We start from the raw sequence: 26,821 nt of genomic DNA, 5'->3' as shown, positions 1-26,821 counted from the left end.
TGTTTACAATACAGGAAAGGTTACTGTAATTGTATTTATCTCTTTATTTTTTTTTATTTTGCTTATATCAATGTTTAGGGTCTGTTTTGGGTTGTCGATCGATTCACGGGTTTGCCTATCGATTCTGGGTTTGGGGCACTGGGGGCATAGATCCGATCGACATGACTCAATCAAAATATACAAATTAAACATCGTGCGGATAACAGTAATAAATAATGAATAAAGGAGAAGAATAGCCATTAGCTGTGATTAGTTTATTAAGTGCGTTAACACATTGCCGAAGCTTTTCGACCCCACTCGGTCATCTTCAGGAAGCAGAACTACATACAAGCATGAAACAAACAATGCGTAAAATTTAAAATACAAGCACTAACTATCAAATAACTATATTTTTGAAGCTAAGGCGTGCAGCAGGCAGAAATAAATAAATGTATAAGTGTTTTCTTAGTAACGATTCTAATACCCGTTCCTTCCACGAGGCGAGCAAAAATCTTTGGGTGCCATTTCGAGGAGTTATTTGCTAAGTAGTAGAATGTTGTGGGCGGCTCCAGATTCCTCTTGGCCCAATCTATTAAGCGGGATATTGTCTGCAACAAATAAAGAATTCAAAGTTGATGCAATCTATTCACGGCATCAGTTTATCGATCAGTTCACCGGTTTGTCGATAGATTCACGGGTTTGTCGATCGACTCACGGCTTTGTGGGATCGGGGGTTTGGATTCGATCGACATGAATCCATCGAAAATCAAACGTTATCTGAGCTACCCCGATTCAATTAGATTCGCGGCATCAGTTTGTCGATCAGTTCATAGGATTGTCGATGGATTCATGGGGTTGTCTATCGATTTCTGGGTTCGTTGGTCGATACACGGGAATGTCGATCGACTTACGGCTTCGTGGGCTTGACGGTAATCGGTCCAAGACGAAAACTTCTTCGCTCACAGAGGCGCCTTTCCTCCGAGGGACAGGTTGATAATCTTAAAAACGAATCGATTTCATACAGCGGCAACTTCTTCCGAGAAGGAAACGATTTTTCCTCAGGAAAAGGAGTTATGGATGGTCGGCAGAAAATTGTATTTCCGGAGAGGTATGTTTTCTCTGCAGAATTCTGAAGTCCATGGTGGCGAGTTGTGACTGAATTCGCGAGGGGCTAATGTTTCCGCTGCATGGAAGTCATAATATAATAATATATAGCTTCATTTGTTGTTTTGTGCACATGGCTTTTACAAATGCGTCAAACTTTCAAAACAAAAAACAAGAATAAATATATTAATTACGACAATGATTTCAACCTGTCCCTTTTATGAAGTGGTTATAATGTCGTTAATATGTCGCAATAACTTGCTCCTTAGGACAAACATGTTTTTTTGTCTTTATCAATGGACACATTTTTTAAAATCGAATGCGAACTTTTCTCCCTGATCTCAAACCCCGTTGTCGGTATGGGAGAATGGAAAAAATAAATCCTCAATCCTCCTGAACGATCATGATTCACAGAAGAATGATTCACGCAAGCTTTCGAAAATATAATAAGTTCTACCTCCCTTCTTTCCTGACTTTAGAGCATCGGTAGAAAATACACTTACCTCTCGGTAAAATGGCCGGTTGTCGACCGTCAATCCATTCTGGACCAGACTTATATCCATCTCCTCAAAACTGCGCGGAACCGGCGGCCTTCTCTCCCGTAGGATGTCCCGCAAAGTCCCTTCAATGCAGGCGAAGGGCAGCCTTTGCACGGTGGCGATCGGATATCTGAAAATAATCAGAATCATTTATTTCATCGGTTTACCAAACTTAGGAAAACCTGACATCGATGGTCCATCAAATAAGGAAAACAAAAGACCAACTTGGGAAACAATACTAAATACAAGTACTATCTAAACGCTCAGAAGTTTTGGACGGCGTCCAGAAATACGTCAAATTGTCGTGAAGCTTGTTGAAACAGGCCCCTCCCCATCGAGATTATGATGATCAGGGAGAAAGGTTTCGTCCATGAGACCCAAAGTTCAGATCATATGAATCGCTGGAGTTTTCGGATGGGGAATCCAGAAACTTGATGCTTAATTGCCGAAGTTCTTTTCGGGTCACACGTCTCTACCTGAAATTGAAATTGAAATGTGTATAAATAAAGCACAAGCATGTAACAAAAAAGGTTTGATTTACTAGTATTTTAGGGTACTTTGATAGGTTGTTCAATAGGTGTACTTCACAAGGAGCCTTTTAAGGCTAGGTACACGTCATATATTTACATTGTAAGAAATAGAATATGTACATTGTGCATAACTTGGGGAAAAGTGTATAAATAAAGTACAATCATGTGACAAAGAGGTTTGATTTTCTGGTATTTTAGGGTACTTTGATAGGTTGTTCGATAGTTGTACTTCACAACTCCGATTAAAGCGGACGCGAACAGGCGTTGCAGAGGAATCTCACTTTGAGAGTCTCCGTCAAGTTTTAACCGAAGGTCAAAATCTGTCGCTCTACAAATGGATTGCATTTTGCAAAAAGGAACCACTAGCGTTGCAATGTTGCTAAGGTTGTGCAGCTTCTTTTGTCTTGGAGGAAAAACCCGATTATCCATTAATAGTTACTATTTTACTTGCTAAAAACTGTAAATATAAGACAAAAATTACCATCTAAATTTCATAGTTTTTCACGATTTCCGCAATTTTATTGCAAAGGATGAAGTTGCACGATCCTAGCATCATTGCAATGCTAGTGGTTCCTTTTTGCAAAATGCAATCCAAATAATGTTTCATAAGTGTAATCATGCGTCAGATTTAAATGTCGAGCTCCGTAAATCCAGTGAGGCTCTCTAATTTTTTTCTGTGCTCTCTATTTTTCGCATCTTTCCGCGGACGAAAACAGGCGTTGCAGAGGACTTTCCACAACCTGAAAGACGTGGGGCACCTGACGGTGCGGGTGTACAAGGCGCAAGGCCTGGCCGCGGCCGACCTCGGCGGGAAATCGGATCCGTTCTGCGTCCTCGAGTTGGTCAACGCCCGCCTCCAAACGCAGACCGAGTACAAAACGCTCACACCCTCGTGGCAGAAGATATTCACCTTGTAAGTATCCCCAAGCTCGACACCTCGGGAGAGAGACGTCCTTATACTTTGCGAAAGACTTCATTTTGGCTAGAAGTAATGGACCACTAGACAAGGTACGAATTCCAGCATTCTGATACATGTTTCGTAACTAAAATTTCACGTAGAACACGATACGCACAACAAAAATTACCGAAATTGACTCCTTCCGAAGATATTTAATGATTCTTGATGCGTGAATTGAAACCACCCGCTCATGAAAACTCAATGCTCTACGTGATTCACATCGCGCGCTAAACGTTATCATGAACGTCTCTGCGATATAAAAATCTGGCAACCTCAATCTTGACGCTTTGGCTCAGCTATAGCAAATTACTTATAGTTTGAAAAACACATGGTGGGAAATGAGCATTGCTCGATTGAGAAGCTTGCTGAAACCGTTGTAGTGCGCGATTTGACTCACGTAGAGCTTTGAGTTTCTTGTGAGCGGGCAGTTCAAATTCCTCGTAACCAGCGTGAAATAAAAACGTTAATATCTTCGTTAGGAGTTGTTTTCAGTAATTTTTGTTGTGTGAATCGTGTTCTACGTGAAATTCTGGTCAAGAAACATGTATCTGATCACTTAAATTCGTACCTTGTCTAGTGGTCCATTACACACAATAAGAAAAAGTTGTGAAAGTTTTTTTCAAATTTTATTTTCAGCGACCTTTCTTGTCAAGAAACAAACATAAATAATAAACGGAAATATTTACCTTTTTATCCCGATGAGCTAAGTTGATGAGTGATTAGACTATGATCTTTTCGGAAATTAATCCATCTTCAGGTCTTCTTGAAACACTATGAAGATTTTATCGCGGCGCGACACGTCACATGATAATAATAATAAATAAATAAATAAATAGAATTACGTATAAATCTCTACGTCTACAATCTCTTACGAACAAAAAAAACATGAATCAACCAACAAAAATCGCAAGGCAAAAACGAATCACGTGAACAAAGACCGCAAAGCAGAATCACGTAATCACGTAATCCAATTTCCACAAAACCAATTTCCACAATCCAAGATCAATTACACTACAAGATCACTAGAAACTAGAACAAGAATCAACCAACAATAATCGCAAGACAAAAATCGTAAAAACGAATCACGCGAAAAAAGACCGCAAAGCCGAATCACGTAATCATGAGATCCACGAGATACGCGTGTAGGTACCTTCCCCGACGGCGCGCGAAGCAGAACTGACCATCAAGTTTCTTAGATAAGGGAAACAAAGAATCGTCTCCTAGGACAACTAGGTCCTCCGGTTCATGACCAGTCAAGGTTATGATCATCCACGTTATTAAGATTGTGTTACAAATGCTTCCTATAAGCTTTGTGAAGTAAGTCCCACTTGCTACGCCATTTGATTTGCGAAAGCGTTTCCCAGTCGCTGTCCTTATAGGTGTGTTGATCATATACGATTTTGTAAAATTAAACATATTCAATAAACGCTGAGCATTTGGAATTGAGCCGTCATCATAAGTAGAGATATCAATATTTTCAAGAAGAATATCGTAGGCTAACTCAATGAGCCAAGCTGGTACGGTCTTATCAAACCGTCTAAAGTCAAGGCTGTAATACCATTTTCCTTGTTTTTGCATGCGTCTAACAACCTTCATCGCTCCGCCTGTGGCTGTTTCAAGGCCGTAAGCAATAGGCGTGGAATGAGCAGGGAGTCGCTGATATGCGCGAATCCAAGGTACAGCGAATTGAGACTCCATCAGTATTACTTCGAGTGGGTAGCCCCACACTGCACGGACCTTCGTATCCGTTTCTTCGCAGATGTGTGCTCTAACAGAGGCCTGAAAATCAGGTGGGACGTAAGCTTCGCCATGCTTTACTTTCGAAATCTGTCTCTTGATATAATGGAGAGCAGCGTCATTCTGAACTACCGACGCTTTCGTTTGAATATCGGTTTATTATCTGGGCCACGAAAATTTGACCAAGGCAGACCTGGCGATTTGTTCCAAATGTCTAAATCAGTCTCTAAGACTTGCTCAAGCGTATATGGTCTCAACTTATTGGGTAGAGCGAAAACTCTACGCGTGCGCTCAATGGCGCGGTCCAAATTTGCATCTTTGGGCCGGTGCAAAGAGGTGGACCCGAATTCTAGGATGTCCCGTTCAACAAGGGCTTGGGTAACGGGTGAACGCCGTTTGCCTGGGGGGACTAGATCAGGCGGTAGAAAAGGCGTAGGACCGCAGTGGTCACGCGTTCTTGAACTAAAACCCTCGCCTTTACCTAGAAAGGTAGGGCTCGTCTTCTTGACGAGTAGCATCCAAAAGTTTTCAGCGGATTTCTCCGCTCCGGCTGTAATCAGTACCTGGAAAGAAAAACCCCAAAAACTTAAAATGTCTCCTTGAGGTCATGATTTTCCAAAGCCTCTACGCTTCAAATCTACTGTAAAAAACTTAATTCTAGTCATAATCCCCTTCAGTTTGTCCTACGCATCCAGCTTATCAGTGAAATAAGCTTATTTGCATGATACACGCGCACAAGGTGATGGAAGGATTTGTTAGGGAATGAGTTCCCTTTACTATACTTCATCATACCAACTTGTAATGACAGGGTGTCTACAAGTCCGGAAATAGTACTGATTTTTTAAGGACGGTCCAGAAGTACTGAAAAAGTGCGGAAATTCCGCAAAAAGGTCCGGAATTTTTTTTAATTTTTCGTAATTTTTGTCGCAATTTCAAATTTTTGAAATTTTTCTAATTTCGTCAGATGGAGATACTGAAAAAGTACGGAATTTTTCTGTTGGAGGAGGTACTGAATTTCTTGAGAATGTACTGAAAAAGAACCGTAAGAGTACTTATTTTTGACCAGCCTGTTTTAGTAGATACCCCGAATGAGACATGAAGATAATCATTGGAATCGTTATCATGGCAGGCGGATGATGCCAAAAACCTGACTTTTCAAAGGCCGATATCTCGGTTAATATTGAACGTAGAGAGTTGCTGTTTGACAGATCTTGTGTTTTTAGTTGATTCACAAGAAGCGCGTCCATGAAGACAATTTATCATGAATTATTTAATAAATATGAAATTCATTCAGCATTACCGTCACAGTCGGTATCAACACAATATGGATCACAGCTGGATGTTGTCTTCACAAACCTAACAAATTATAATGCACAAACATATTCCACTGATATCAGGGATCATTCACCTGTATAAATGCAAATTTAGAGCCTTTAAATTATTGCATGTATACATTCACAATGAATTCATGAATATTTACTGGTCTACTTTCCAGTAATGTTAAAGACATTCATTCGGTGCTGGAGGTGACGGTGTACGACGAGGACAAGGATCACAAGGTGGAGTTCTTGGGGAAGGTGGCGATCCCGCTGATCCGGATCAAGAACGGGGAGAAGCGATGGTACGCGCTCAAAGACAAGAAGCTCTACGGGCGGGCCAAGGGGAACTCGCCGCAGATCCTCCTCGAGATGGACATCGTCTGGAACCCCATCCGCGCCTGCATCAGGACCCTCAACCCCAAGGAGGACAAGTACATGAACCCCGAGGTCAAGTTCAAGAGACAGGTCTTCGTCCGCAACGTCATGAGGCTCAAAGCCATCATCATGTGGATCATCGATATTAGTAAAGTCATCCAGTAAGTATGAGCAAACGGACGCAACCTTTTCCAGCGCATGACTTGATGCAAATTGAAATTTTTTCCAAAACGGATTTTTTTTTGTTGTTGTTTATTATTGCTTGATATAGAACAGGTACGTTTTCACTTACAATGAATCCAGTAAGTATGAGCAAACGGACGCGACCTTTTCCGGCGCATGACTTGATGCAAATTGAAATTTTTTCCAAAACGGATTTTTGTTGTTGTTTTGTTTGTTTATTATCGCTTGATATAGAACAGATACGTTTTCACTTACAATGAAAGTGATAAATTGAATTTAAGGAACAAGAGTTATTAGGACTATAAGTAACAGAGATTAGCTATGATGAGATTAAATTTACAAGTATAAGAATTACTTAAATCAACTCGGGCTATGGTGCGCGACACTGGAATCCGTCTTTTGGCATGCATCGGTAAAAATCCAAAATCGATTTTAGATGCACTGGAAAAAAAAAAAAAAAAAAAAAAAAAAAAAAAAAAACACATTGGATCTAGAGTCCAGATTCTTTAAAACATCGACAAGAAAAAATACTCTTGATTCAATCAGAATCTACCTTAAATCAAGAACCAAGCCTCTTAATTTAAGCGGATTTTGTTTTGATTCAAGCAAAAATCCGATTGAATCGAGAGTATTTTTTCTTGTCAATGTTTTCAAGAGTCTTGACTCTAGATCCAATGTGTTTTTTTTTTCCGGTGTGACTTACTTTTATTTTATACACAAGGACCATTTCGAGCGGGCCGCCCATCTTCAGGTGATTGAAACGGGTACGGAAATTAAAAGTTCGATGAAGTGAGATCCGGCGTCCTTATTTTGGATGGCAGAAATCTGCTCCGTCTACATTCCTGCGAATTGCATCGAGCGCATTCCCGATTAAAATGCAATCGAAACTCTTTAGATACCCACCAGGGTGAAAGAATGATGAAGTGAGATGCGGATTTTCTATTCTGGATGGCAGAAATCTGCTCCACCTACATTCGTCAGGGTTGCCATATGCCACAGTCTGGGAAAACCGGGAGCTATCCGGGAATTTTAAAACGTCAGGGAAAATTTGTTAAATTACCTTCATTTGCTTTCAAAAATGGGTTTGAGATTTCGAACGACAAATTTTGCCTCTAAGTACTGTCAATTATGCCTTCTTAACCATCCGTCACATCCTCAATTGTCAGGGAATTTCGCCAAAATGTATCTTAAAATATTTTTGGCAAGGGATTTATTTTTCATTTTATTTTTTTCCTTTCGAGTAAGTTTTTGGAACTTTTTGATGATTATTAGTCTTAGTGGACCTTGGGAATTCATCAAAGGTTTTTGCCTATCTTATACTTGATTAAAAGGAAGTGACACGTCAATTTCCTCGACTGGAATTTTTGCCCGAAAAATGTCTCTGAGGGTTTTTGTAGGTTTATGATGACGTCTAGCGTGCGATGTGAATCACGTATATAGCATTGAATTTTAATGAGCGGGTGGTTTGAATCCACGCAACAAGAATCAGTAAATATCTTCGTGAGGAGTTGATTTCTGTTATTTTCGCAGTGCGCCCTGTGTTTTACGTGAAATTTAGGTTCAGAAACATGTACCAGAATGCGGCAATTCGGACCTTGTCTACTGGTCCATTGAAACTCTTTAGATACCCACCAGAGTGATAGAATGATGAAGTAAGATTTCTTTTCTGGATGGCAGAAATCTGCTCCGTTTACACTCGTGCCAATAGCATCGAGCACATTCCCGATTTAAATGCAATTGAAACTCTTCAGATACCCACCAGAGTGAAAGGATGATGAAGTAAGATTTTTATTCCGGATGGCAGAAATCTGCTCCGCCTACTTTCGTGCGAATAGATTCGAGTGCAATCCGGATCAAAGTGCAATTGGAACTCTTTAGTTACCCACGAGGGTGAATGAGTCTCGCCAAACGGTACAGGAAGCGCCGACTTCTCCGCAACTTTTGGCGCAGAGCTCCGGAGCAGTGACGTCAGCACGTCACGGGGTGAATCCCCGCGGGGAGAGCTTTAACCGTCCGCTCTGGAACTTTAATAACACTCTCACCGAGTTGAACTTCCTCGGAAGCCATCCACACCTCTCGCTCCCTCTCTTACCAAGTTACAGGGAAATGTAGGTGTTCTTGAATCTACCTCGGTAGTCGCGCCAGGCAACTGTTTTCGTACAGTTCATTCGTTCCTAGAGTTCCATTTGGACAACATCGTTTTCTAATGAAGGTGGAATTAAACGAACCCAGGTGGTGTGGTTTAAAAATTTGTATCACTTAGAAATCTTTCCGCTTACCCTTGAAACATAGACATAATCATATTTTAAAGTTTTTAACGATATTTTACATCACGGATATAATTTGCAATAGTGTCAAAATTAAAAGAGCGTCATACATACAGGGTTATTCAAAAGTCACGCACCACTGGCAATAACTTTAATTCTAATTAAGATATATAGGATTATTCAAAAGTCACGCACTCCTGGCCATGAGGGGGGTGGCAATTTGAAATTTTTAGTTGCCATCCGCTTCCCTCCCCCTGAGGGGGTCAAAAAATGGAAAATACCTAAAAAAGTTTTCTCCTGGATAAGAGGAAAAACGTCACAAACCGGTCCAACAAGTCATCCTAATCATGCAAAATACGGCACACAGACGGTACACTTGTCGTGTAGAGAATGTAATAAAAGTACTATCTATGGTTGAAAAATGGATTGCGCTAACCAGAAATGAAGCAAGTCACATCAGCTATCGCCAAGTTTTCTTGGGCAATTATGTTTTTTCAGAAAAACAGTTGTGTAAATTTTCGTCCAATTAAGAGGGAATTTTCTGCATTGTACAATGCAAGTTCCCTAAACTTTTCAAAGGAATCCGCACAAACGTTCTCTTGTTAAACATTGAATTGCCCAGTTGAATTTGGCAATAGCTGATGTAGCTTGGTTCCTTTCTGCTAAACGCGGTTAAAAATGGATCGCGTTAACCAGAAATGAAGCAAGTCACATCAGCTATTGCCAAGGTTTCTTGCGCGATTAAATTTTTTCGTAAAAAAACAGTTGTGTGGATTTTTGTGCAAATAAGAGGGAATTTTCTGTATTTTACGGGGCAAGTTCCTTAAAATTTTCAATAGAATTCGCACAAACGTTCTCTCGTAAAAAATTAAATTGCCCAGTTGAATTTGGCAGTAGCTGATGCGGCTTGGTTCCTTTCTGCTAAACGCGGTTATAAAATGGATCGCGTTAACCAGAAGTGAAGCAAGTCACACCAGCTATTGCTGAATTTAACTGAGAAATTAAATTTTGTCGTAAAAAACAGTTGTGCAGATTTGTGTGCAAAAGAGGGAATTTTCTGCATTGTACTAAGCAAGTTCCTTAAAATTTTCAAAGGAATCCGCACAAACGTTCTCTTATACAACATTAAATTGCCCAGTTGAATTTGGCAATAGCTGATGTGGCTTGGTTCCTTTCTGCTAAACGCGGTCCAAATGAAAGTCGTCGCGCACAAACCGATTGCGGTGGACGCACGGGTCGTAAGACAGTGTGTTGGAGTCTTTTGCTATGTGCGTTAAAAATTCAGCATAAAGCTGAAAATCTCATTAGAGCTTGGTGGCCGAAAATTCAGGAGGCTGCACTGCACTGAGGATTGGCCCAACAAGGCCGAAACGCGTCTGCGGTTGCCCTCCTGAACGGACTTAACTAGTGATGCACCAAACACAAACTCAAAGAGATATGTCTCTTTTAGGGAAAACTTTGCTCGAATGAGCTTTTTCCCTCTGTTTTGAGATTTTCAGCGTTATGCTGAATTTTCAACGCACGTTGGCAAAAAAACTCCAACATACTGAAAGTCGTCGATTCTTAATCCAGCGGAAGACTTCGAAGTGTCTTGGATTCTTAACGATGTTACGAACGAAGCAGAACTTCATTCCACTAACGACGTCATGAATAACGAATCCTTGATGTTTCTTTTTCACAGGCGATGGCTGGAGTGGGAGTCAACGATACAAAGTATAATAGCTCTCACTGTGTTCATTTTACTGTGCTACTACTTTGAACCCTACATGGCTCCGCTAGCGATGATCCTCGTTTTCCTCAAGTGCTACGTTGTAAGTGCCTGTGTTCGTCTTCCTCCGGGCTCCTTTGACAGCCTTTGTAATTTCCTTTGAGGGTGGAGGGATCTTGCACGAAGCTCAAGTGTTCGGAGGTCCAAGGCCACCTGTTGCATGGCGCGGTATTCCGGCTGGAATTTAGTAGAATAGAAAACACGTTTATGAACACTGGGAAAAAAAACACATTGGATCTAGAGTCCAGACTCTTGAAAACTTTGACAAGAGAAAATACTCTTGATTCAATCGGATTTTTGCTTGAATCAAAACGAACTCCGCTTAAATTAAGATGCTTGGTTCTTGATTTAAGCTGGATTCTGATTGAATCAAGAGTAGTTTTTCTTTTCGATGTTTTTAAGAGTCTGGACTCTAGATCCTATGTGTTTTTTTTTTTCCCAGTGAACCAAAACACTATCCATGATCATCATAATTTTGACCGCACCCACGGGGGAAGGAACCTTTGCGAATGTCGCGTTAAGAGTGAAACCTATCTGAAATCATTCAACTTAACCCTGTCAGCTGTAGAACGCTCTATTTTTACAGAGTGATTTTTGTTGAATTGATTCGAGAAAGAATGATTGAGCGCTCGCTATTATAGCGAAGCGATGCTAAGTGAAACACGGAAATTTAATTTTCCCGGAAAAGTGCAAATTGGAAAAGTTACCAAAGTAACTACTTGCACCTAGTGTGCAGGACCGGGATATTACCCCGGAAAATCGAAATTCCTTAGGAAATTAAAAGCCTTTGAAATTCGGGAATCTTGAGGGAATGGAAAATCAGGGTATAAGCAAGGACTGTTCCAAGAACCAGGTTCTCTTGTTCTTCCGCTTTCAGACCATTTTAAGGTTTATTTCATTGCACGTGGGCCGCCAACACTGACTTGACCTCTTAAATCTTCAAATCGTCAGAATAAAGAGAAGCTTTTATTGGTCGGATAATGTAACATCGAAAAGCATTTGGAATGTAATATTCTAGTGTGCGTAGAAGAATCGGTGGAAAGATGAAAAGAGTACGATTTTCTCGTCTGGAATTCCGGAAAGTATGAGCTTTTCGCAAGAAGAGCCTAGAAAAGTGGGGAAAACTTGATTTTCGATCCGACAATGAGCTCTTGAAAATCAGGGAAAAATCATGGTCAGCGACCATTGGCGGATCCAGCAATTTGGCAACACCGGATTTCCTCCATTATTTAAACCTACGGAAATATATCGATTCTTGGAGGGGCCAGGTGCTCCGTCAAGAATCGATTATTTAGCATAGGTTTAAATGAGGAAATTCGGTGTTGCCAAATTTCTGGATCCGCCTCTGTCAGCGACTCGAGACACAATGCTCATAAGTTACTTCACATAGCTTAGCCCGGATTTTCGAGGTCATATCGTGCTAAGCAGTGAAGCGGATAAGACGGAAAGCCGCCTTAGTTGCAATTTCTCCTGGTGTACTGTTGACAATTTGACTTGCGAGATTTCACTGGAATCCACTCAGAAAGAGTGTCCTTTTTAACGCAAGTCGGGTTTATTCGCAGGTGCAAACTTTGATGGGGAATTGGTCCGCCAATGAGGATGACGACGAGCCAACCGGTGATGATGATGATGACGACGAAGACAAGGACAGGGTACGTCATTGCTTTTTGTAGCCTTTGACAGGCACCATTACGCACGGTCTGCGCGTTGGAGACAGGAAAAACTGAAGCGCCTTCATTTTTTTTGCACGCAACACGCACATTCCCCGAGCACGTATAATTGTATCCAGACCTTGCGTTAACGTCGCGCCGTGGCCTCGAAGAAAACGAAACAGCTATCTGTTTCTCTTTTTGTCCGTCCCCACGAAGAATATTTTTTATTTAAGAAACGTGTCAGAACTGCTACTCTTCGATTTTTCTGTATCTATCCAAACGCGTTCAGTACCAATGACACGTTCAACACCAACGTAAGGCACCATTACGCACGTTTGCGTGTTGGAGACAGGAAAAACTGAAGCGCCTTCATTTTTTTTGCACGCAACACGCACATTCCCCGAGCACGTATAATTGTATCCAGACCTTGCGTTAACGTCGCGCCGTGGCCCGAAGAAAACGAAACAGCTATCTGTTTCTCTTTTTGTCCGTCCCACGAAGAATTTTTATTAAAGAAACATGTCGTAACTGCTACTCTTCGATTTTTCTGTATCTATCCAAACGCGTTCAGTACCAATGACACGTTCAACACCAACGTAAGGCACCATTACGCACGTTTTGCGTGTTGGAGACAGGAAAAACTGAAGCGCCTTCATTTTTTTCGCACGCAACACGCACATTCCCCGAGCACGTATAATTGTACCCAGACCTTGCGTTAACATCGCGCCGTCGTCCAAAAGAAAACGAAACAGTTATCTGTTTCTCTTTTTGTCCGTCCCCACGAAGAATTTTTATTAAAGAAACATGTCGTAACTGCTACTCTTCGATTTTTCTGTATCTATCCAAACGCGTTCAGTACTTGAGACGTCCTCCCTTGGTTTGAAATGCTGGATAATATTCAGTAGTTTTTTGCAGCGAATGCGATTCATTCACAATCGTATTACTGCCACACAGTTGCGGAGAAAACTTCGGGGACAAATGCATGGCAGCGCTTTAGGATAGGTACTCAATTCGTGAAAAACTACACAGTTTTATTAAATAGTTTACTATATGTTTAAAGATAAAGTCGGGATCGTGAATTCAGTAAAATTTGAATCATTTTAGATTAAGCACTGTGTCAGAATTGTTTTTTGAGAAAATTAAAACGCTCCCAAAAGTTTGAAAATTTCCATCATGATTGACGTAGATCTCAGTTGATCAAAAAAAAAAAAAAAAAAAAAAAAAACTAACAAATTTGAAGCACTCTCTTTCATCTTGATTTTGAGGACTTAGAACCATTGTATTTTAAATTAAAATTTTTAAAAATTTGTTCTTTCACTCGGGAGGTAATTAAATAACGTAATTTAACTGCGTCGCAAGTGAGGGATCAAATGTTTTAACATTTTAATTTCTTAACAGCTTCCGCAGAAAACGCTTCCTCAACTTAAAAAAAAAAAAAATTGAAAATTTTTCTTTTATACGTAAAAGATAAACTATTTGTTTAATCGTGCTTTTATCTTCTACCGCCAGGAAGAGAAGAAAAGTCTGAAAGAGAAACTTCAGGCAATCCAGGAAGTTACCCAGACGGTGCAAAACTCCATCGGTTTTATCGCATCCCTCGGGGAGCAGGTTAAAAAGTAAGTCAAACGATTTTGAAACTCAAATATTCCTGCGGTTTATTTAATTTTCAGAACCGCAATTAAGGTTCAAACATTTCATCAACCTCAACTTTCTCATCCTTCCTTTTCTGAGCCTTAAATTCAAGCTATGCCGCTTGCACGGGTTGAAATACTTCCCGGAACAAACGCAGTCAGTCTAAATTACTCTCCAGCTTTTAAATGTTACATTCCAGTATACAAGTATACTGTGCTTCAAAGTAAGCGCTCTGTGGAGGATGTAACGTGAAAGTTTACACTGCTTTATGAGGCTCGTCGTTGACTTGAAGAAAACGGTTTTTAAACCCCAGGTAAACAGTTTAAGCTGTGTTCCCGAGCGGTTCCGGTGGCACTTCAAACCGGACGCGTTCAAATCAGAAGGAAGTATATCATTTTGACATGAGTTCTGGCATGCGTGTATTCTTATGGACCTGAGGGAGTTTGTGAAAGTGGATATAGTGCCTTTTTCTTTATATGCGTCTAATTAGTCTATTGCAAACTTTTGCCTGTGTAAAGTAGATTCGGTTTTTTTTTTTTTTTTTTTTTTTTTTTTTTTTTTTTAAATTTATTTATTTATTTACGTGAATATGACTTTGAAAAATATAATGAGTGTTGTGGAACGATCTGGGATTCGCTCCTAATTGAATCACTAAGTACAAAAAGGGCACATGTCCAGAAAACCAAATTTTTCAGGAGACACCAAAAACTGTTTATTTCGTGGTAGATATTTTTTTAAACATAACGACTTTCCAAAAGATATCTACCGCGAAATAAACAGTTTTGTATGTCTCCTGAACAATATGGTTTTCTGGACATGTGCCTTTTTTGTATTTAGTGATTCAATTCAGCTCTGATGCAATGCCTTATCTCCTACTTCATTTCCTGAATAAAAAAAAACTATCTTTATAGTTAGAAATTCATGCAGAATATTCTCCTAGTAGGGAAGGAAAATCAATAAAGTTTTCAAGAAATCACGTTGACTAGTTTTTCAAAGAAAATACTAAGAGGTCATTGACTTTTTCGTCCGTCCGATAACTCACTTTTTTATCCTAAGTTATCACCTTTAACTTCTGAGAAGTTCATTTTTGTATTTGGTCCGATCTTCTCATCTGCATCGGGATAAATGATATTGCAATTTTACTTTGACTAGTTTTTCAAAGAACATATAAAGTGGCAATTGACCGTTTCGCTTAAAAAGGTAACTTGCTTCTCATCCCGAGTTACCACCCTCTTACCCGTGAGAAGTATATTTTTCAAATTATATCTAATTTTACCATCTATATCAGGACAAATGATATCGCAAACGTTACTTGTCCTTCTACCTGATCACTCTGTGCAAATAACTTCAGAATCAGGAGCAATAATCTGATGATTACACTCGCGTCGTGAAAGCAGCAATCGCGATAGGTTGCGAAATTGATTGGAGAATGTACCTATCACGATTTTATCGACGTCGATTTATTGCAATATCATCGGATAAAAAATGGCGATTTCATCGCATTTTGCAATAAAATCGCCATTCTATTGACGGCGATTGATTGCAATATTATCCAACCAAAAATCGTGATAATCTGAGACATAATTTCGATCTTATCAAACGCGATATTATGCAGATTGTCGATGATTTTTGGAATTTTTATTGCGAAAAAATTGTGTACAAATCGCAACTCAATTTCAAAATATCGCGATTTTTCCATTGGAAGTGCTACTTAGGAAATGACCCAAACTACGTTAAGATGAGGATAATCGCTCAGATGTCGGTGATTCTAGCGATTTTATCGTACACAAATCGTCCAAAATCTGAACTTGATAGCAAAAATTGAGATTTTCTCGTTGAATATGCTATACTTTGAACTTGGGAAATTGTAAGCATCTATCTAGTTATAACGTTTTGGGTTTGAAATTGCCGATGGAGGAAAAGTAACGTCGCTAAGTTATTTTTGTTTTCAAAAACGTGCCTACCTAAGCAAGTCCTCTCGTTTCCAGCACGTTCAACTTCACCGTGCCGTTCCTGAGCTTCCTGGCCATGTTCCTAACCACGCTCATCTGCTTCGTCCTGTACTGGGTGCCCGTGAGGTACCTCATCATGGCCTGGGGCATCAACAAATTCGCGCGCAAACTCATCCGCCCGCACACCGTTCCCAACAACGAAGTCTTGGACCTCCTCTCCAGGGTACCTGATAATGAAGAGCTCGTAAGTTCTTGTTTTGATCAAAACACAATTATCATTGCACTGCAATGAGGAACTGCACCTGCCGTTGTGATCAAATTATGGGCAAAGCTTTGGACGAAAATAACCAAAGGAAAACTTAGCGATCCTATCGCTTAAAACGGATGATTCTTTGAGGTGGAAAAATAGATGAACTTCCTCAGTGGGCCTATCGTGGGTTGCCGTTAGTTAGTTTATGTTACTTAAACCTTCTCAGTCCGTTGCAACCACCCGGTCCCTACCATAAGATTGCCCATTTTCTCTTTGCCTATAGATTTGTCTATCAATCAATGGTGGAAGGGAAAAGGAGAGATTTGATCGCTGAAAATAGTAGCCGTAATGTTGTTGAACTGCCAACATGAGAATTTTCTGGGGATTGTTGTCAGTTCTGGTTGTTGGAGCAGGATTCGTCGAGTTTTTGCAGAATATTGGACGATGAGTCGTGTTCTTAGAAATGCAATCACCGCCCAAAGAGGCGTATATCACAGCCAATTAGAGACGAATTTCACTATGCCTTTCCATCTGCAAAGGAATATTGCATCTACGCTGCTACAAGTCCTGGCAATATCGACAGAGAATTTGTTGCAACGTTGATGCAACATTACTAATGAGACAGAAAACATTTTTGCCAGGGTATTGTTACTGTGTCTATATATTGCAGGTAGTCAATAGCAAAAGAATCCAAAAGAAGAAAGAAAGAAACAATTAAACAAAGGAATAATACTCTTCCGTCTCTCTCGGTCTCTCTCTCTGAAGCAGTACACTTTTACCATTGAAATTTTCATTTCATTACGCTGACTTTCAATTTCTCACTTTTAGATTGCCTTCAGAGAGCTGCGAGTTCAACAAACATCAGATCCCAACACCGGTGGTGCTGGCAAAAGAGATCTCCGCAAGAAACCCAAAGGCTCTTAGAATTGTCAATCTCGATGAAAGTTCCTTTACATGTGCTTTTTTCCTCTTAGAAACCGGTTCAGACCGCTACTTGGTTTTTTTTTACCCTTGATACCTTGTACTTGAACCCGTGAAACCAAAGTGATATTTAGTTCTTAAGCTCAATCATCATGCCCTAGTCGTAGAGGGGCTGAAAAATTTTATCATTATTGTTAGTGAGTTATGAAGTTACTAAAAGTTTATTGTAAAGATTATGACATTGATGACTCAAGTGCATTCTTACCGAAACGGTTCTACTGATAATCGAGTTTATTGTCCTCTAAACAACGACTTTCTCACGTTTACCTGTTTATATCCATTTTATACCTACTAGTTAGCTAGGAGCTCTTTTTCCTAATATTTTGGATCCTGTAAAAATTGCGTTTGACCATTTGCTTGATTATGTAAACGAGCAATTACAGCTAACTAAAGCTGTGCCCCGTTGTATCCATCTCACAGGTTTATTCATTTTCAAAGTTTGCTAATTTGAAATTTTCTTTGATCTTTTCTTGGAGTTGTTTCACCCACTGATATGTTCAAAGCTCAAAGCCTTCAAAACTTCCGGACTTCCTACCCACATTGATAAGAAATGATTCAACATTCCCTCCCCTCCCCCCCCCCCAATTCGTTCACGTTGAATTGTTGCCTCGATTCTTAAGAAGTTTGAACCAAGCAGAGAATGATCGACGTTGAAAGCCCCGGTTGGAAGTATGTTCAAGTTCTATTGCATTCAAACTTTACGGCAACACCCTTGTCCAAAACAGTTATGTCCCATACCTGCTGTCAATTTCAGCACCCTAACTGTACAGACCTCTCGGTCTCTGTATTATAATTTTCAAGAAATGTGTATTATCCCGTGATTTCTTTTTCCGGTTGTTGTTTAAATTTAATCGCGTCAGCATCTAGTTTCGGTTAGCGTATTTCACCCCGACCCGGAACATGTACTGGACTTCATCTACTAATTAGTCTATATTTACTTTCAAGTTGAACAGTTGTTTTACCATTCGATGAAATAATTTTAAGATTTTTTTTTAAGCCTTGATAATCGGTTTTCCCTACAAATGAGATTTTCCTTCCTACGAAAGTTGAGATCTTAACTTGCCACTGATTCCCTGCCCACATTCTCCCAGAGAATACCCAATTTTGTTAAGTCCCAATTACCGATTTTACAAGTAACGTTTCTGACTTAGCCTTTCTCTCTAAAAAGTCACATCCTTTTGAAATCAAAGAGTACCTTTTGCTTTATCTTCTCCCTTGGTGTTCTTGAAAACCAATTCTAACTTTGTGACATACGTTTAAGGCCAAGCAAGTTGAGCATTTTGATTTTACACTAACTTTTTGAGTATCTCTCGTCTGTATTTGTAATTTTTTTTCAGATCTTTATCTGTCAAAGTCATTCCATTTCCTGCATTTATTCCTGTTTTTTACGTCAAGATATATTTTCATAAGTCTGATGAGGAGGTAGAGACAAAGTCGTTCGATGATGGTGAGGCCTGTAACCGTCAGAAAGCCGTGAGGTCGTGTTTCTCGCGTCAGAAATCGATTCGTTAGGGTGACTTAAGATCGGTTTAAGTCTCTGTATTATGTAGCTGAATACCGGTACCACATAAGCCGAAGCTCATCGATTTATTGTCAGAAAAATATTAACAGAATTTTAACTAATTCCAAGTTAAAATATGCTGATAGACATGTGCTTAATGGGGATTTACGACTTGTCCATGACAAAGGCGTTCGTCCGCGCTTTGATGTGTTTTTGAAAAATGACATGAACGTATACCCTTAATATTGAATTGGGATGTATGTTTAGGCTACTGAAAATGTCTCCGATTACTTCTCCCCCGTTGAAAGACCACCATGTGTGAACCGTGGATTTCGAAATCATGTCATCTCATTTCTATTGTAAATGGCTCTTAAAATCCACCCTGTTTAACGAGTGTTATTTGCAGTTTCTTCTTTTAACTGAAAACACTAATCCAGAGACTTGAATCACTTTCCTATCGGAGTAAACTGAATAATGCAACAGATCAAGGTCGAAGCATTGTTTTTGATAAAGCAGATGCAGCTTTATTAAACTACCCGGTTCTCTCAAGGCTGGGATTGGTTATTGTAGAACCCTCGAAGAAGTCTAAGTCACCCTTAGAATCTTTGTACCTTGCTCGGCAATTTATTCGTCAGGTCTCTGTTCAAAATTGTGTACCTACTTTTACATTGATTCTAACATTAGTTGTAGACATGTGTGCAATTATTATGCATGATGTTCAAGCAATCCCACCTTTTCTTTTAATGCTCTGATCTCAATTCCGCAAGCGTTTCGTAAGGACTAAGGCGCCTTACAGAAAATGTGTTGACGTTCTTCAGTTATAAGGGACGAACTAAATCCACACCTGTACCTGCCGTTGTCTTTCCCTATGAAATGAACCCCGAAGAAAATCATGCCACCGAAATCCTTATCCCTTCACTAACTCAACGAAGTATCTATAATAGATCTTGCAGAAAGTTTCGCGTAATCTCCCCATTGCTTTTTCTATCATGTTAAAACCTGTATACGCCTTTCGATTTAATGTGGCCCCTTCGCAACCAATTCTTAATATCAATAATAGTTTCAAGTATCTCTTAAGGCAACCAGGCTTAGTTATGATTTTTCCCTCTCAAATGAGATTATTTGGACTGCATTTTGCAATTTGGAACTATAAATTCTGGCCCGGTTTAAAAACAACGTATGTGCCATTAGTTTACCTATGCACATAAGTGTTTTTTCGGATGAGCCAGAATTTATAGTTCCAAATTGCAAAATGCAGTCCATTTTGGGGAGGCTCCCTCCCGTCAATATTGTGATATTGTACATAAACTAGAGGCAGTTTTATTTAATATTGTTTTAAGGTATAATTTTGCTAGCAGGCAAATTCATTTATTCGTTAATGGTTGAGTGGCTTTCCTTCGAGTCAGATTTTGTGTTTGTTTTGGGTCCGGATTTGGACGTGTTGATGCAAGAAGTGGACTGCATTTTGCAATTTGGAACTATAAATTCTGGCTCATCTGGAAAAACAATTATGTGCATTGGGAAACTAATGGCACATACGTTGTTTTTCAACCGAGCCAGAATTTATAGTTCCATATTGCAAAATGCAGTCCAAGAGTCAGTCTACTAGTAATGCCGCAAAAATATTTACACGTATAACGGTTTGAAATTGATGGCACAGCTAAGATTGAAACTACAATTGTGGGTTACGATTATTTATGAAACATGTTAATTATGTGAGAGGCAAGTAAATGCACAAAAACTTCCTAACATAACCGTTTAAACTTTTTATTTTTTTTTCGATCTCCAGTTTCCTATTTGTCGTGTTTCCAATGCGCCTAGGTGAACAAAATGCAATTCATAGAAATTTCGTTTACCTACAATTAAATCGTCACTGATGGTTGAACCTGGTTCCCCCCATGCGCCCCCTCCCATTTTCAACAGAAACGAAGCAATAAGTACCAATAAGATAGCTATTCGCAATACATTCGCGCTTGAAGTATGCAACCACAATAAATAGGCATCTGAAGTTAACAAGTTATGTACAATACGTGCGCATGGGGCAAATCGTTCAACTAAAATCAAATCTTCAAATTGATATCTTGCCTGGAATACATCGATCTCTCTGAAAATTTCAAGAGTTTTTAAGCGTCTTTGGCATAATGCGTCCAGCCTTCAGTCAATTAAATATTGATTCCCATAGTGGAAACGTGTGAATTCTAAATTATTGTGAGAAAGTCATCAAATAAATTGCAAAACCATTAATTCATCTATTATACGGGACTAATGTGATAGGGAAACTTGATGCTACTGGTGGCTTAAACTTAAAGAAGCCAGTATGCTGATTCTTGAAACAATTCCTTTTCATGTTTATTTTCATGCTGTGAAGCTAGAAAGTTTACTTGGAACCATTCCTGCTCTGACAGTCTTGTGGCGTATTTTTTAGTCCGGTACTGCACCGCGCATTTTGCGGCTCAAAACCTCGAAATGGATAGCCCTCAGTAAAACAATTACCTATAAATTCATAAAAATCTTTTATTGAAGAGTAAAGGTGTGCTAGTAAGAGCCGTGGTAGAAAATACATCAGTCGAAGAATGGTTACGTTAACAAGTTTCTTCAACTCTCCTGTCAAGGTTAGGCACGTTTTCATCGTAAAATTTCTAACGAGACTCCGAAATGGATTTATGAAGAAGGCGTATCGAAATTTTGTTTGAGATTTTTCCTAATTGAATTGCTTACAACACCTACTTACACACCGCAAGTTAAACTTTCCTCATTTTATCAGCCAGTTAACCTTCCTCTCCAATTCTGGCTGCAACTAAGTCATGTTTCTTCCCTGTTGAGTGTGCAAGTGAAAAATTGAATCGCACGAGCTGACTACTGTCAGCTCAATCTCAGTTTACTAAATTCGTACATTGATTAATACCGACTGTCATGCCTACGGAGAATTTCGCAACCCGACTGACTCCTTGTTAGCCAAAAACTGGGTCCTTCTTGCAGGATGCGACCCGAGTTGAAACGCTTGAGTTTAAGTTCGTTTCTGACTTTTCATTTTTTGTCTACTTGTGTACAGTCATTTCCCCGGACGTTCAATTTTGTGTGTGATTATTGTTCATTGGATCTGTCGCACAAGAAATATAGCAAGCTGAGAAGGATTTTCACAAATATAATCGCACGGAAATCACGCCAATCACATCACCATTGTCTGAAATCTACTCCTTGACGTACAATAATTTATGTAGGATTAAAGTTTCGATTTTATCGAACGCGATTTAATCTAGATGCGACAAGATTGAGGAAAATCCCCCAGATGTTGATGATCCTAGCAATTTTATCGCCAAATAATCGCATCTAAATTGTTAAATACCGAGATTTTTCAGTTGAAAAATGCTACTTGGGATGATTCAAATCGCTTTGTGAAGCTTTGTATAAAGCTTGTTTCCACGAGATATCACCAGTGCGATGATCCTAGCAATTTTATCGCCAAATATTCGCATCTGAATTGTTAAATACCGAGATTTTTCAGTTGAAAAATGCTTCTTGGGATGATTCGAATCGCTTTGTGAAGCTTTGTCAGAAACTTGTTTTCATGAGATAAATCACCAGTGGCGTGGCGTGGATTGCGATGTATCGATTGTTATGCCATTTAAACCTATGGTAAAGAATCGATTATTTAGGTGTTCGTTGCGAACACCCTGTTTATCGATCCTTTTCCATAGGTGTAAATGGCATAACAATCGATTTATCGTAATTCACGCCAAGCCACTGTAAATCTCGGGAGTGAAACTCCGGTGATTTTCTTCAGTCACCGTCTCATCGGGACGGGGCTCTCACGTTTCTGCGATGAAGAACTACAATTTCTGGCTCATACGTTAAAACACCTATGTGCACCGGGAAACTGATGGCAAATAAGCTGTTTCTAAAATAAGCAAGAAATTATAGTTTCTAATCGCAATATGTAATCCAACCAGGATAAGTCGAGTGTTCTAGAATAAAAATAATTATTGAACTAAATTGATTATTTATTATTTAGTGAGGATGAGTCTCACCGGCCCCGAGATTGATTTATTCAAGAACTTTACATAGCGGAGGAGCATACATCGAACACACACCAACACAGAGAGAGTCTGCTAAGGCAGGGGGGGGGGGGACAGAGTGAACAATAAGAGGGGAAATAGGGAAAAACAAAAAATCCCGCAAGACTGATAAATTCTCTACAAGTACTTCTACACCTCCCCTCGGTTGCTGAATTTTTACAAAAAAATATAACTGAAATCACAATAAATTTTACAAACGAGTGCTTTAAACACAAAATTACAGTAAATTTTACATTAAGTTCTCAAAAACACCTCCCCTCAATTTTGGAACAAAAATTTTAGTAGCTGACAAAACAGGGAGTCCACGGTACTTATGTGGATATATATGTGGGGAAAAAATACTCTGAATACTAGTTCAAAATTTCTCGTTGGAGCCCAATACGTTTGGCAAAGGAATGAGTTTTAGTCCCGCTGAGAGACTTAGTGAACAAGTCAGCTGAATTGTTCTCACTTGCTACATATTCCAATTGGATCGTATTGTCCGTGGTAAGCTCACGAAGTATTCATATTAAACTAAGACTAGCAATCGAGTTAACAACACAATATGAAATAATTTCCTTTGAGATTGGCTGCATGTTGCAATTCGGAACTTTAATCCGGTTTAAATGGAGTAAAACAATGTTGCCAATTTGCTGGATCGGCCAGTGTTTTTTCATTGAGGTTGGGTTCCGTACGTCACTGAATGAGGAAAACTGATTGCCGGACACTTAGGACAATCGACCACTGACACGGAAAATTTGAAAAAGCGTGTTTCAAACCACGCAAATTGCGCATAAATGAGAAATTTTAGATGTTCGTGATTAGCTCGACGCGGTCTTCTTGCAATTCTACTTTTCGTGAAATCTACTCAGTTAGCTGTTATTCTCTTGTTTGCGTCCGACCCATTTTTAGTTCCAATTAGTTATAATGTAAATTGGTTTTGTATTTCATCATCAGTGAAAATTGGTTAACTCATGTGCCTAATTTAAGTGTTGATTAAATCATAACTACGTATTGTCTAAGTCGATTGTTCATATTCTAAGCTACACGTGATTTTGCAGCACTGCTGTCCATTTTTGTCTGCACTGTGCCGTTATTATTTCACGTTATTGGCTGATTTTGTTGTTTTCCCCAACAATGTGATAAGCATAGAGTTGTTTTTGTTTTGTTGCTGCTGACATGTAGTTTGGGTTTAGTTCGAGTTACTGTAAAGGGGAAATGTTTATTTTTGTTGACACATTTTGTTATAAGTAAAATATGAGATTTTTGGATTTGGTTTCCAGTAAGTAAGTAAATATGTAAGTACGGAACGTGCATTAAAATTAAACGAATCAATTTTGCACCTACAGAGTGCAAGCTCATTGAAACGGTTTCCCACGGATAGTTACATGTTTGTATCGGCCAACGCTTCATTGAATCTCCCCGGAAATTCTACCATATTTAGTTGTTTTTAAGAAAAGAAGATTCTCTCTTCTTTCAGAGAATTTGCACATTTTACCACCTATTTAAAAAATGAACTTCCCTTTGAAAATTTGAAGAAATTGTAACGAACCTACGCCAGTGGCGATTCTAGGATGTTGACAGGCCTCCTTTTCTTCGATTTAAATATTTTATGTTATAAAATTGATTCTAAGCCAGGCAAACATGCTTCATATGCATGTGTCGCAGGCACTTAGCAGTCGCCAACACTTAACAAGCGGTTCACATGTTGTTTCAATACATTGCAATAATGCGCATCGGCATGATGCATTTTTTAAGAGTGATGGTCCTCAAAAGCATGAGCTCGGCTTGAAGCGCCTTCATTTTTCGTGATACTCTCCGCTTTGTCAAGTAGTTAGTTTAGTTGCCTGTCCGATCTCAACCCGACTAATGTCACGGAGTTTTATGCAAGCTCTCCTGAGTGTGCATATTTCTTTCATGTCTTTAAGGATGGGATTGTGTCTATTCACATCATAGGCAACATAATCAGCACTCTAATCTTGTACTTTAATTTTTGAATTTTATGAGTTTCTATTTTTATTTACCACTGGCTTGCAAATTACCGGCGATTCCTAATTGCCTGCGACATATGCACGTCTAAATGGCGGAAAAATAGTGTTTCTAGCTTGCCAAAATCTTTAAAGGAGGAAAATCAGTGTTTCCAGATCGCCAGAATCGGTACAAATTTTACATCTTGGAGAGAGATAGATTAAAATGTTCTCGGGAAAAGTTCGGCATGTTTAAGAAAGTGCGGTAAAGAAACAGAATATGTGTAATGATAGCTGTTACTTCTAATGTCACAACATGCATGCAATAATATCCCTTTCAACTTTCACATAATCAGATATTATAGATTTGCGAGTATTTCAGCAGGGCACAGAATATCTTCCCCAACCTCTATCTTACCATCCGCTTTTATTTAATTCTCACCTTTTTTTTCCCTTAAAAATGTCCATCTTTTTACCTCGTCTGATTGTCCCTGTATTATAGGTTCTTACAATTATGATTTCTACCCGCTTTGTACCACGACGGAAACGCATGTAGCGTTACCCCCTATGTGTTATAATTGACATGAATTGGCCTCGCATTTTTTTCATCCCTTTCAATTTAATTGAAACAAAGCACCATGTATTGTAACTTTTGATCCCCTACCCCTGTGCCTCTGCGCAGCTGAATGTAAATGTTTTTGAGATCGCATCATTTGAAATCATTACTCACAAGAATCAAATTAAATCAGTTTTCATACACGCTAAACGTGTTTATCACCCAACCCCAACCACAGCTGCATCGTACCTCTGCTGTTGGTTCCATCACAATCGAGTTTTGCTTAAAGCTATTTTATTCTTTTTGAAAATAAAACTGTTTTTAAAAATTCGACGTTTCTTCTTTTTTCAAGGTCCGAGCGCTCCCCTTCAACCTCTGAATTTGAAAATGCGTACGTCGAGCACCACCATTTGGATGTATTTCTGCCAATCGGAACTATGTGCGTTACGGCGCACTGAGAAATGCTCTTGAAAACATTGACAAGAAAAAATACTCTTGATTCAATCGGATTTTTGCTCGAATCAAAACGAAATCCGCTGAAATTAAGAGGCTCGGTTCTTGATTTAAGCTAGATTCTGATTGAATCAAGAGTACTTTTTCTGGTCGATGTTTTTGAGAGTCTGGACTCTAGGTCCAATGTGTCTTTTTTTTCCAGTGCGCGAGCCCTGTTATGCACATATTCTCATGGGACTCAGGGCTCATACCTTAATGCACATCTTTCCATTTGGCAGAAATTCTTCCACTCAGATAATGATGAAGCCGATTTAAGCGCAACAGAACTCTTCCAAGTAAATATTCATTCATCTTCCTGGACATGCAGCAGAGCAATAGGAAAATTAGGCATCTATCAACATGCCCAGGTGAACACGAGGAGAAAATGTTCATCGAAGACGATGATTGCCTATTTGACTAGGCATTTTATGAGGAGGCATTTTTTAAAGGAACGAATCAAATAGCGGATCGTCGCGCTGTGAAAATGAAGCTTAGGACTGTATTTGATGAGAAAAGTGGTGTATTCAGGGTGTTTCCTGTACGGAAAAAGTATGGATACCTACAATGTTAAAGCACGGATTTCGAAAGATCGGTACGGGAGTAAGGAGAAGGTCTGGATTTTCCGTTACAAGGTACGGAAATTCGAGATTTTCGTGATAAACTCTCAAAAGTGCAATCTCCATGTATTAAAGGGGACGGCAACCTTAAAATTGAAAATAAGATAGCATTACAAATTATTAATCATCACAAATTATTATAATATAAACTAGTATTACAGAAAAAATTAAATATTAAAGTGATCTCATTTGAAATGAGTTCCAAACTAAGCAAAACCTAAACTAAGGACAAAATCGGGTGTTTTCGGTGACTGATTTGCGGTCAGACCCCAGGATGTTTGCCGCAAACGAACTACCTTCTGAAAAGGTCAAACTCGGGGGGCAGACCAACCACCAATTAATTACGGCTAGGTGTAATCCTATCATTCCCATCCTTAACTACACAAGAAATTAAACAATGAACCTCA

General features: G+C 39.3%; 1 protein-coding gene across 3 annotated transcripts in view; it reads left to right on the top strand.

Annotated features, from left to right (window-relative positions):
* Positions 1-25,635, top strand: part of Mctp (multiple C2 domain and transmembrane region protein) — a 338,130-nt gene extending 312,495 nt beyond the window's left edge. For all 3 annotated transcript variants that reach the window (XM_072304484.1, XM_072304485.1, XM_072304486.1), the window contains 7 exons: positions 2,869-3,065; positions 6,343-6,702; positions 10,673-10,802; positions 12,322-12,411; positions 13,921-14,027; positions 16,032-16,239; positions 17,074-25,635. In XM_072304484.1, coding sequence (XP_072160585.1) covers positions 2,869-3,065; positions 6,343-6,702; positions 10,673-10,802; positions 12,322-12,411; positions 13,921-14,027; positions 16,032-16,239; positions 17,074-17,169 — 1,188 coding nt within the window. In that variant the 3' untranslated portion in view covers positions 17,170-25,635. The remainder of the gene's footprint in view (positions 1-2,868; positions 3,066-6,342; positions 6,703-10,672; positions 10,803-12,321; positions 12,412-13,920; positions 14,028-16,031; positions 16,240-17,073) is intronic.
* The last annotated feature ends 1,186 nt before the right edge of the window (positions 25,636-26,821 follow it).

The sequence above is a fragment of the Bemisia tabaci genome, chromosome 9 (assembly GCF_918797505.1).
Source record: "Bemisia tabaci chromosome 9, PGI_BMITA_v3".
Lineage (NCBI taxonomy): Eukaryota > Metazoa > Arthropoda > Insecta > Hemiptera > Aleyrodidae > Bemisia > Bemisia tabaci.
This window is presented reverse-complemented; position numbering and strand designations above follow the sequence as displayed.